This window comes from Pagrus major, chromosome 13, assembly GCF_040436345.1.
Source record: "Pagrus major chromosome 13, Pma_NU_1.0".
NCBI lineage: Eukaryota > Metazoa > Chordata > Actinopteri > Spariformes > Sparidae > Pagrus > Pagrus major.
Genome location: NC_133227.1, coordinates 8,316,715 through 8,329,183, shown reverse-complemented (window position 1 = coordinate 8,329,183; position 12,469 = coordinate 8,316,715). Strand labels below are relative to the sequence as shown.

Genomic DNA, 12,469 nt, shown 5'->3' with positions numbered 1-12,469 from the left:
AAGCCACAGTAGGAGCCAAAGTTTCCACTTAATTGCGACAAGACAGCGATCACTCAAATGGATATTTTTATTTTTCAGGCAAATAAAATTCTAAAACAAAAGTTTTACAAATCTAAATACAAAGCTCTCAGCTCCGGTGGAGTCATCAGGGCAGTCTGTCGGTGACAGTGAGATGAAGTGGGGACCAAAGGACAAAAACAAATTGTGTCAGTCTTTGCCAGTGTGCAGTTTTTACCTTCTTCTTTTGGCACATGTGGAAACGGTGTAAGGGTTAGGAGAAAGAAATCAAGGCGGTTAAGCAGTTTTTACAGATATCCGGGTTGTCAATTTGGAGATCACATGTTTTCAAAACACGTCAGTAATCCTTGTCAACAACAGTTTACTCTTAATAAATTATGCATTTAAAATATCCCCAGCGTGTGGTGTAACAGTGGTTGTTTCGAGCTGACAATACAAGGCCTCATTTCAGCATCGGTCTTGTGTTAACAGGTGTGTGAGCACACCTTTCTATACATTATTCACAATATTTACACCAAAGGTTTTTTTCACCTTCTTTCATTAAAAGGTAACAACTGTTGTATTTGATTTATGCACACTTTGTCCAGGAATCCCAACTTATTGATCCCGATTGCTTTAAATGTGCTCAACACAACAAAAGATGACTGGAACGTTGCTGTTTCTTTGTCCTCCTTTAAGACTTGGCTTCGAAGAGTTGTTTGATGTCTTTAACGCCTTGCTCTGCTGCCACGCTGATGATGTGGTCCAGGGCGTTCATGTGGCCCAACATCTTCACAACCTCTTTGACTTGGTCCCTGTTGGCAGATATGGGTTATATTAGTGGTTTATGTAATTTGACCATACAACCCTGACATTTTACCCTTCTCTAAGCACCTTCCATAATGTTACAGCAGATGGAGCTACAGTTGAATTCAAGTTCCCAAATTTGGATTAATAAACTGTACATGCAGAGTCAAGTAGAGACTCTTACTTGGTAGTTCGCCGTTCCACATCACATGCGCCCACACCGCTGCGGTACAATATGTTGGCTAGGTGGGCGAGGTAGCGACAGAGTGGCTCCAACTGAGGCAACGTCTGTTGGCCCTTCAGCCCCGAGAACCACTGCGCTGGCAAACACTCCACCACCTGAAAATGTACAAGAAAGGAGTTCAACATGAGTGTGTCACTCTGTTTAGTGATTCTGAAATGGGCAGAGTTGAACCAGCTGAACAGGTGTGCTATTAAAGTTAAGTCTCAACAGGTATGTTCTAGAAGTTTTGTCCTCACCGCAGCGGAGAGCAGCCAATCACATGGCCCTGGACTGAGAGGCGTGTATGATAAAATATAGGCACATCTCAAATAGTCAGAGTTGGGAGAGGAGACAGTTTCCACTGTGTAGCTAAAAAAAAATCATCCATTTTTAGACGCGGTTGGCACATCACATATTACAAAATACAGCAAGATGCCTCTGGATTAATTTTGAAACCAAGAAAGGCATCTAGTGTAGTGTGCAAATGCTGTTTTATTACAAATCATAATTATCTCTAGACCAAATTAGAACTGCTCTCCTCTTTGCACTACTGATGGCAAGTATCTTTAAAGTACTAGAAAGTACAGCATCTAAGGCTGTAATGGCTCTCATACAAACCAAACTAATAACACTGCTGACCAAACTGGTGGAATATCTAATTAAAATGGCCCTTCTGCAGTCTGTACCACTTTTCAAACTTTGAATAAAAAGCAAGACACCGTTGCCTGGCCAGGGACAAAATTGAGGGGATAAGAACAAAAAAGCGAATATTTGCTAAAAAGCTATTCATAGCTTCATGTTCTAGCACAATGAACTGCAGCGGACCATGGAGTTAAAACAGCAGACAGGAGAGGCCCCTCGGTACCTACTTATAATGGTGTTCTCTGTGTCAACAGACTGATATCACTGAACAAAACACATCTGAGCAGAAGGGGTGTGTTAGGCTTTATGAAGTAAATGGGATTTACCAGGACGGACATTTGCCCTCAAGTCTTGTTCACAACACTTGTAACACACCAACTGTAAAGTTAAACATCACTTTCTACTTAGTATGAAATATGACAAATTGACTTCAATCACATGCCGAGATGTGAAATTTATGAATACTGTAATGACTGCTCCAAAACGGACCAGTTAATCTGAAGATACGCTCTGTGTCCATTTACACATGTATGAAACTACAAAACAGTGTGTGTGTGTGCGTGTCTCTCGTTACCTTCTGGCACTTTGGAACATTATCCTCCCAAGTATCTGTGGTCTGCAGTGCAGAGAGGATGTATCTATTCAGAGTGCTGTCCAAAGCCAGATCCCTCAGACAGGAACTGGACAGGATGCCTTCCCACTGCAGGATGTTGCCCAGCAGCTACGCACAGAAGGAATAACAGAGTAAGACTGTGCTCATAGGAGTGCAACACAACAGCATGTCAGCGTCTATATCCAAGTAGTTCTATTGGCTGCCCAAGATGGAAATGTTACTTACAGTGGTAAATATATCAAGAGCCTATTCGCAGAGGACTAGTATTAACTGGGGAACTCAGTAATTTATAGTAATTGGGGGGGTTTACTGGGACTGTTATCCCGTGCAAATCTGCCGTGTCCTTCATTTGTGTCAAGTTATAATACTAGTCCAATGCAAATTGGCATCTGTGTGACTTGCAATGATTTGGGGTGGTTCTTTTTATAAAAAAAATATTAGTTTTGTGTTGTCCCACAATAAACTAGTATGAAAGCTGATTGCGGCTCAAAATATGTTGAACAGCAGTCAGCAGAAAAGTTAGGCTCAACAAAAGGTTGTCATATTCAAGTTAAGCCACAAAGCATCAGTTACTTAAACCAAATGAGCTGCAAATGTGTATTTGTGCTTGAAACACAGGCAGAAAGTCACCAAAACAACTCTGAACCATATTATTAATGTGAAGAACAGATGCTTCGCTTCTTAATTGTCAGTGTTACGCATGGCCATGACATCACATCCAGGAGATAATGCCAGTAAATGTGAGCAAAATATAGACTTTGCTTAAATCATGAGGTCCCATGTTTATACTAGGGGATGCTATACATCTGGCAGTATTATAGAGAGAAGAGGCATCAGTTTCCTGCTGAGAGGGTAAATGCACCCTAACAGTCTTCTCAGATTTTTTGTTCTCTTCTATTTTTTTACTTTTGTGCATCTTGTCAAGTATAAGCCTTTCAAACAATACAAATCACCCCCTTTCTTATTGTGACGCAGCCTCCACTAGGCATTCTGGACCTCTGTTTAAGGTGAACCATCTGTTTAATTATTAATGAATTAATATAAAACAACACCGTCTTTGCTTCACTTACCTTGACACATGACCAGAACTGCCTCTGATAGAATAAGTATGGACCGCTATTCTTGTTCTCCAACACACTAAACAAAAGCAAAAAACACACTTTAATCAGTTATCAGGTTTTATTATACAGACTGAAACAAATGCAAACTGGACGTCCTCCAATGTCGTAAAACATACCTTTTTGGGTAGAGTGGAAGGAAGACATCTTCATCCAGAGTCCGCCTAGTCCTTAAGACAATGGTTTTTAAAAGCTCCTGATGGAGGAAAAATATCAAGACATCAATTTTATGACAAGTGATCAAAGTAATCTCTTATTTTGCAGATGAAAAACATTATGTTTATACCTGTGTGTATCGGTTATCCCCGTGCAGCACAGTGGGGTAACCCTTCATTAGTCTGTGAATGAAGCCCACCAGACTGGCTGTCTGACTGCTTGACAGCGGGTCCCACACTTGCTCTGCCAAAACTAACAAACACACACAAGCCCATACATAAATACACATGACAGATTTTGCCAAGCAAATCTTAGTATGCTCAGTGCAACTGTGCGGGTTTCTCTACCGGTCAGTTTGGACAGGATGACCGTCTCCACAATAGCAGGCAGCAGGCTGATATCTCCATCTCCTCTCTGCAAAATGTTGTGCTCCTCAAAGCCGTAAAACAACAGCGACTCAAACCAGAGCATGTACTCGAAATTTGCACACTGTCCCTGGAGGAACGGGGAAAAGACATCAGCGAATCAGAATTCATCATTCATATTTTTTTTTAAAAATGTTCAAACTATAAAATCTCATACAAGTCTTACCTCAAGAGGGTTCCATGTTATCAGCTGCAGACGCACTAGAGGGTTAAAGAGTTTGGGTAGACAGAGGCCTATGTAAGCGTCTCTGTAACAGTCGGCGTAGTCTCTCCTCCACACTTCAAAATGGGATTTGATGCAGTCAAGAGAATGAAAGTCCTCCACCACATCCTCAAATACTTTCTTACATTCCCTGATGATTCGATCTGGATGGGAGACGAAAGGCTTTAGTTGGGCATGAGCTGCAGAATGTCTGATGCAAGTTATGTCTGTGTTTAATCATCACATTTAATTATGGCTGATACTGTGAGATTTATGCAGCAATTTAATTATGTACCTCTCTCCATGTTGAAGCTGGTGATGTCAGTCGAGGTCTCCTCATCATCGGATGATAAGCCTTCTTTATGCTCAGCCCGCTTTCCGTTCTGCTCTCTAGCTTGTCGCCGCCGAGTTCTGCATCCAGTCACAAGCATAAAGGCAGACAGAGTTTGTGATAAACTGTAATCAGTTTGTCACTAAAAGTCAGAACTAAAAATCTCTTGCATGATAATCCCAAACTTTACAAACCAAGATATATTATTTTTTATATATATATATATATATATATATATATATATATATATATATATATATATATATATATATATAAATAAAATTGTTTTTGTTGTTTTTTTTGAATAGCACAGAGAGGTAAGATCAGATCCCATTTCATGGACTAAGCCCAGCACAAAAACACAGCCTGGAACAACAATAGAGCCGGTGTCTTGAGGCTAGAAACGTGTCACAAAAATGAAGATGACAAATCCTGGCAGCATTTCCTCGACAACGAATAAGCGTCATACCGTCGTGCTTCTCTTTCTGCTATCCTCCTCTGACGACTATGCTCTTGGTACGCTGCGCGGTCTCGACCAAATGAGTCTAGATTAGGAGCCATGACAGCTTTATCTGCAAGAGACAGGAGCCATGTTAGAACCAGTAATGAAAAGCTGAGACAACCCATAACCTCAATCTTTTTCTGGACACAAAAGTACTCAAATAATCTTAATTACTTAAAAATAAATGAAGATGAAACAGGCAATGGATAAGCATAAAAATAGTTTAACACTTATGAAACAAATTATAATATTGACCTAAACCTCCTCCCATCTATAAACCAGCAATAACACATCATATTTTATTACAAATAATTATTGTATCATTCATTTTCTAGTCACTTACCTGGCGGCAACTTCCTACATGTCACAGTGAAGTGACAGATGACAAGTCACTGACAGATTTTATCTTTACTTAGTGACTCTTGAGCTGAGTTACTACCACCCAGCTGACAGTGAGAATCGGCCAATAAAGAGCAGCTGAAACAGCTCCTCCAATAAAACATTTCCCATGTACGTACATGCTCACTCACTCAAAATCACACCTCAATTAACCTTAATCACACTCATCAGGGAAACATAACAGGGGTAGTGGCAGACAAGAATGTGGCACACGCTCACACACACACTCACTCTCATACAGAGAACTAACGAGGTCTGTTCAAATAAATCATAAAAACCTTCAAGATGGACTGACTTGAAAGGCTTGCAAACTCCGACGATTCATCTTTAATATCATCCTGTCTTCTCTGGACAAGTCGTGAGGCCCGTTGCCTTAGTAACTGGTGCATGGCAGCCTCCAGCTCCAGGACAGCAGGCACCTGAAAGATATGATGCCTTTTGTGACCTCTGACCCAAACAAAAGCCGGGCTCCGAGTCACAGGGGTGTCTTGCTGGAGGGACAAAAGGAGCACGATGGACAATATAACACTGGAACTAAAATATCACTAGTGTCGGGTGAAAACCTGGTATCTCTGAAATGCCATATTTCCATGAAGAAAAGCTTGAAATCTATGATCTTTAGATCAGCCAGTGGTTTAAGCTAAAACATATTGATCAACCAAATTAAACTTAAATGCCTTGTAATGTTTGAGTTGAAGGTTTTTACCCAACATTGTAAATATACAGTTCCAGTCTTGATATTTACGCTGGATTAAAAGACTCCATATTAAGTCATATTGAGAATGGTTGGTTAGTGTCCCGTCTCCACCACAATGTTGTGCAATGAGTATTGCCTAACAGGGTTAAAACAGACATTAGTGGGGATGAGTCTCTTCGCTGTTTGTTTCAAGTAGTTGCTGCTCTGCTGCTGCAGGATCAAACTGAATTATTCCGTTTAGACATGCATATAGTAAGTTAATGATTTATAAATATATAGTTTGTATCAGAGATGAAAGTTCATCATGGACTCATTCTCTTCGCTAGGACTGGACTTGTGTATACATGTGGCCACAGATCCAACTCATCTTATGATAACTTGGTTTACTTACTGTATGAGTAATGACTAGCATAAATTCATTCTGTTTAAGTAGTGGAAAATAATTAACAATGTGTTTTATTACGAAGTAAGAACATTTGCTTTCTACAAAAAAGCCAGCAGTTGTGAAGCAACTGGGACAATCATGAAATGTACACTAAGTGACAAATTTAAAGTCACACTGGCTTGTCAGCTTTGGTTACTAGCGTTAACAATAATATCTACAAAAATTACATCTAAATCATTACAAAATATGGATTTTTCATTTGACTTTATCCCTTTCAAATCAAGTGGTAAGAGAACACACAGACACAAAACAGAAAACAGCTAATCAGGCAGCAGATAAATTCTCCCTTACCTTTTCACTGAAACACTCAAGCAAGTCTCCAACATACCCTCGCATCTCTTGCAAGAATTTATATTGATCTGAATTGTCATTGGACGAGCCCTCCAGCTGCTGTATGGTGCTCTCAGAGGCAGCTAGGTCTTCTTCGATCTGTTTGTAGCGCTTGAGGTTTGCATTGTGGCCTGCATGCATTTGGCTGAGCCTACAGACACACGACATACAGGGAAAAACAGTAAGGATGAGTTAGATGGGGCTGAGGACAAACAGAGCTAGTCTAATTTTGAAAATTGACATACACTAAGCAGAAAAACACACCCATCAAATACACAGAGAATCAGGAAAACTGATTTACAGGAGACAAAGATGTTAAAATAATGTACTCCTGGTCAAACAGGAGTCGTAATTAGGGCGAGAAATTCAACTCCCTCCAGACCCCACATTGCCTCTCTGGCCCTTAGATCTGTGGGTAGCTTTGCTGCGTCTGAAGATTGATATTAGACGTTGCTGCAGTCTTCTACTGCACCTACCTATCCTGCAGGCGTTTCTTTACCAGATCAATGGATACCGGGCTTAGATCACTAATAGAGGTTCCGTAGTGAACAGAGCCATTGTCTGCTCGGCCAGCTGGCTTGACAGTCTGTGGGGTCACGGTGCTGTAGGTGAACGGCATGCTGTAGGAAGAGCCATAGGGCTGGCTCTCATAGCTGTTCTGGTAGTAGACTGTGTTGTCCTCTGGCTGGCTGCTTTGGACCTGAAAAACAGGTAAAACAAATTATGCTTTTAGTACTGCTAATGCGACTAATTCATTAGGGCTGTAACTAATGTTTCTTTGCATTATTAATAAAGCTATTAACCTTATATGGACTAACTGTTTAGTCTGTACCGTAAAAATAAAAAAGTGTTCTCTCCAAAAACAAAACATTTACTATACAATGATATAAATGGCTAGATACAGCAAATATTTGGCATTTTGCACTTTACAGCTGTTCAGAGATTTAGTAGAGCTTACCTGGGGTATGCTGATTCCTTTCCGAATCTGCTCCTGCTCCCAACGGCTAACCTCCTCGTCCTGACCTGTATCCAGTGCCTCATCATCACTACCCTCAATACCTGTACATGTGAAGGGGACATTCATGTTATTGAAAACAGTAGCATATAATCACAATAACTTGTCAGCGCACTATCTTCTTACAGTACCTATCTCCTCAGCTATCTTTTGTCTCTGGCTTTTGTTCTTGACCCCGCTGAAGCGAATCCTCTTCTCTTCCTCGTCCTCGTCGTCGCTGGCATCTTGGTCTTCTCCTACCAGACGTTTCTTAGGAGCCTCTGTCTCTACCAGAGGGGCATCACCTCCCAGCTCTCTTGCCAGTTGCCGGCGCTTCCTGGCAGCATGGATGAATGCTGCGTCAGGAATCTCCCCTAATGAAAGCGAGAAACAGGTCTTGATTTAAGTTCTTGTGTAATTGTGTGTACAACTCCCAACAAGTCTTTCAAGTTTGGAGGGATAATTGCTGCATGCAATGAGATGAGAGCACTTCCAAGAGGGTTTTAATGACTGAAGAGAGAACCAATATTATTGGTTCTCTCTTGAAGCTCAATTGAACATTAATAGAAGAGTTCAATTTAAAAAATATTATGAAAACTTGCTGATATTTTCTGTTACATAACACAAAGTAAAAAGCAATCAGACTACACGAAGAGTTGGCCCAACTTCACAAAAGTGCTCATGAGTGTTAGACTGGTTGTGCCAGTCGAACATTTAAATTTGAGTGTGTGTGTGTGTGTGTGTGTGTGTGTGTGTGTGTGTGTGCGTGTGTATGTATGTATGTATAATACCTGGTCTCAGGCTGCCAAGGGAGGACAGTGTGTTGAACGTTGCTCCAGCATTGTTGCTCTTGGAGACTTGACTGTGTGCCTGGCTACTTTGACCCTTCGCCTCTTCCTCCTGCTCATCAGCACTGTCCACCTCCATTTCTTCCTCCCCTTGTTCACTACCCGCTCTGCTAGTAACTTCCTCTTTGATAGCAATCGCAGGCTGAGAAGTAGCTTCTAGGAAAAATGGGATGCAGAAAATTATGAGCCAAGAGGATATCAGATCTCAGAAACTTCCATTACATTTACATTATAGCCATTTAGCAGATACTACGGGGTGACCGCCATAATGCATCATGTTACAGCACTGGCCCATTCAGATAACCCAATAGCATTGATATGTAGACTCTTAGGGGAATTTTAAAGTAATGATCTCGAAGATTTTCATGTAAATAAATATCTGTTAAGCCAAATGGCTAGTAAATGTTCAAATTTTACCTGCCACTCAGATTGTTTTATTGGCATGTGAGAGAAGCAAATCTACCTACCACTTGTATATTTAACCAGCATTTGGCTGGAGGCTGGAGCCATTTTCATACCCTGCTGACCTGTAAAGACTGACTGACAGACAGCTGATTTCTTTCGTTACTTTTGCAATCAATGCTCAGGAAGTAATTTCAAGGATAGAGCATGGCAAGCTTCTATGAACATGTACTGATATGATAAAATGTCTGCCAGTGTAACTGCACAATATAACCATGCGTCTTTTATAAAAACGTATAAGTCTTTTATCAATCACATTTATTTTGGGTGACAAAAATGTTGACTATTAATTTTGATTCCCTATAGGTGGGAATGCAATACGAGGATAATTCTACTGCATGCAGTCACAGCTACAATTAACTACTAATAACTGTCTATTTAAAATGATGACCCCCCCTCAGATCTACCCCCATCTTGTGGTATTAATACAAAATGTACCCTCAAGGCTCAGAGTATTTGTTAATGCTGTTATCTATTGTTACAGTTAAAGTGCATGTTAGCAACACTAAAATGAAATGCCTCAATTCAGCTTCATGTCGCCTGATAGAAGGTGACAAACGTTGCAGCTGCAGAGTCAGATGTGTGGTTAGGTATTCTCATATTGCTAATGTGACAGCAGAGATGACAATATCACGTGTCCCACCTGATTTAATGTCCTGTCTGACGGTGCCAGACTTCTCCAAATCCTCCTTGTACTCTTTCTTCAACTGTTTGACAATCTTCTTGCTGTGATTGGATTTCTTCACTCTGAACACCTCGGAGTCGTCTGTTCACAAACAGGTCATAGTGGTGAGAGTCAAGTTAACCATACACACCATCCAAGTTAGGCTCAAGTTAAAAGGGCATTGCTTATCCAAAATGGCTTGTGCAATTTTATATACGCTTTGTGTATCAAATGTGAACATGGTGCTTAAACCTGTCAGGACAACACGTTTTCTGCAGCTGATTAACGTTAACCGGCTAGCTAACTTAGCATTGCTTCACCAAGTTACCTTCTTCATCGTCGAAACTCAGCAGGCTGGCTTTCGTCGGCCCGGGTACAATGGGTATTTCTTTGCTTTTCTTTTCCTTCTTAACAGCTTTTATGCTGTTCATGTTAGCCAGAAACCCGTTGCTATGATAGTTATCTGTGCTGCTAGGTGCTCCGCTAACACTGTTACTGGAGGTCTCCATAAACGGGATCTGCTCCACGACAGGCCCGAACGATATCGGCGCCAGCGACGGGAGCCGACCCTCCTCCGGTTCGTCCTCGTCGGACTCATTCCTCCGCCGAAAGTTAGCTCGTTTCGCCTTTTTAAACATTATGTCTCTCTAATAAATGCAGCAGTGCATGCTCCAACGTTAAGACACCTTAAGACAGCGCTTGAAGCCGAGAGAGATTATTCCCACACTCGCAGTCGGCCATCTTCTGCCAGGAACCTGCGTTTCTTCTTCGTGTTCAGAACTTGAAGGTGTGTGCGTGCGTCACCGTTACGTTACTGCCCTCACCTGGTCAGAACCGGTAGCGACGGGCATCACTCATTTAGTTAAATGCAGCAATCAATCAATTAATTAATGAGAAAACTGGTAAAAGTGGTGGAAAATGAGCAAATTATGATGGTTTGTCAAATAGGCTATTTCTGTGTATTAGATCTTTCCAAAGACTACAATTAGGCTACAACAATCATGTCCTCTGTATGCTTATGTTTATGAAATGGTTTCTTTCATTTAAATACAAATGTACCACACGACTTGATGCAAAAGAAACCCACTCGTCGCACTTATAAGAGTGTTGACAGTGCACTTAACCTATTAACCCTTAATGATGTTCACCTGCTCTTGTCAGTGGTTAACCTGACCTAGTGCTGGACACTTAAACAAAATATTGTTGAAGCTGTGACAAAGCAGCATTGCAGTGAGTAATGCTGCAGAAATGCCTTGGCCTACAAATCTTGTTCTCCAGATGTAAGAAAAAAAGTTTGTTTGGACTTCAACAATTGTAACATCATCGACTTGAATAGTTTTTTTCTGTGAAAATGAAAATTGTGATTAAAAAATGATCATTGATCATCCCCACTAATCACGAATCACATCGCAATCAAAATATCTGTCAGAAGTAATCCCAATATTTTCTTTCTTTTTTTTTAAACCAGACTGTGCAGCCCTAAGGACGACTGAAATTACCTTTAACTTACCTGCTTTGAGTCTGCATTTGGGTAAGTGTCATGAGAGCATTAACAGTGTAAAAACACTTAACTATCTTTGTATAAACCCTTGAGAACTAAAATCTTGTATTGGTGTCAATAACATACAGCATGGGGGTGACAGCCATGGTCCAATTTCCAGTGATGTAATCTCACTATAACACATTCAGACAAATGGTCCATCTGTGTCTAACAATGATGCCTTTTGTCTACTGACGACTTGACCCATGTCATGAAAATCATAAAACAGGATTGCAAGCTTGACCTACATATTTACATATGGTGTTAAGTAACACTGAACCATCCAGTTTTTGTGATTGGCCCTGTTTGTAGGACAGTGGAATGCTTGTCTATTTGGATATCATAGGTTGCATTCATTGTAATAATAATAATAATAACAACAATAATAATAATAATAATAATAATAATAATAATACTTTTCATGGTACTCAAAGACACTTTTCATCATTTTGAAAGGAAAAATCATAGGTTGCAGTAAACCATTGCATCCAAATTATACTGTACATACTGTTGAGTGGGCTTTCTGCTTGTCATTAGCAAGGTCTGTCATTAGAGCTTGGGATAAAATGAAATTAGTGTGAACTTTGTCCTGTTAAAGTGTCTCAATTACACAAGCAATGGCTATAAAAATATGCTTCTTGTTCAAATTTTAGTTATCTGCATTGTGGGCTGAAGTAGCTTACTGATTTAAGTTCACAATTTTGACATATTATGAAGGATGGACGTTTTATCATAGTGGATATTTCGACATGCCACATGATCCCTGAATTTCATTTAGCTGCTCCAATTTACTGCTCTGCTTCACACTATCACAGCTTGCTGGGACCCTAAAATAGAACAGAACCTCATTAATGTTGTTAGTAACACACATTAGTGCGTTTCCTGCTATGACAAGTCGTAATGTCTGCTGTCAGAAAGGCTTATTGAGCCAAACTCAAAGGAGTCAAAAATACTGAAACATTCTCACTCAGTGAATGTTCAGTATTTATTCACATATTAAGTTTATTTAAGAACAAACAGGAAGAAAGATTCAAACACTGATACTAAATCAGATAGATAGATAGATAGATAGAT

At 40.3% G+C, this 12,469-nt stretch overlaps 1 protein-coding gene across 2 annotated transcripts; it reads right to left on the bottom strand.

Annotated features, from left to right (window-relative positions):
- Window positions 1-49: 49 nt before the first annotated feature.
- paxbp1 (PAX3 and PAX7 binding protein 1) lies at window positions 50-10,612 on the bottom strand. 2 transcript variants are annotated; one of them, XM_073479113.1, is made up of 18 exons: window positions 10,184-10,612; window positions 9,835-9,957; window positions 8,673-8,885; window positions 8,034-8,255; window positions 7,846-7,946; window positions 7,364-7,587; window positions 6,849-7,038; window positions 5,711-5,834; window positions 4,984-5,086; window positions 4,479-4,594; window positions 4,148-4,347; window positions 3,904-4,051; window positions 3,687-3,808; window positions 3,520-3,596; window positions 3,353-3,419; window positions 2,244-2,390; window positions 989-1,143; window positions 50-812 (listed from the first exon to the last, which is right to left on the bottom strand). In XM_073479113.1, the coding sequence occupies exons 1-18, from the start codon at window positions 10,491-10,493 to the stop codon at window positions 692-694; spliced, it is 2,763 nt and encodes a 920-aa protein (XP_073335214.1). In that variant the 5' UTR covers window positions 10,494-10,612; the 3' UTR covers window positions 50-691. The 2 variants fall into 2 exon arrangements, with proteins under 2 accessions (XP_073335214.1, XP_073335215.1); XM_073479114.1 differs by having other exon boundaries at window positions 444-812; window positions 8,673-8,882; window positions 10,184-10,580.
- Between the last annotated feature and the right edge of the window lie 1,857 nt (window positions 10,613-12,469).

Excerpts from the sequence above, each read along its gene's own strand:
- paxbp1 (XM_073479113.1), bottom strand. The coding sequence starts at position 10,493 with ATGTTTAAAAAGGCGAAACGAGCTAACTTTCGGCGGAGGAATGAGTCC. Across the intron at positions 7,947-8,033 it reads AAAGATAGCTGAGGAGATAG|GTATTGAGGGTAGTGATGAT; the intron begins GTACTGTAAGAA and ends TCACATGTACAG. Across the intron at positions 2,391-3,352 it reads AGTTCTGGTCATGTGTCAAG|CTGCTGGGCAACATCCTGCA; the intron begins GTAAGTGAAGCA and ends TTCTGTGCGTAG.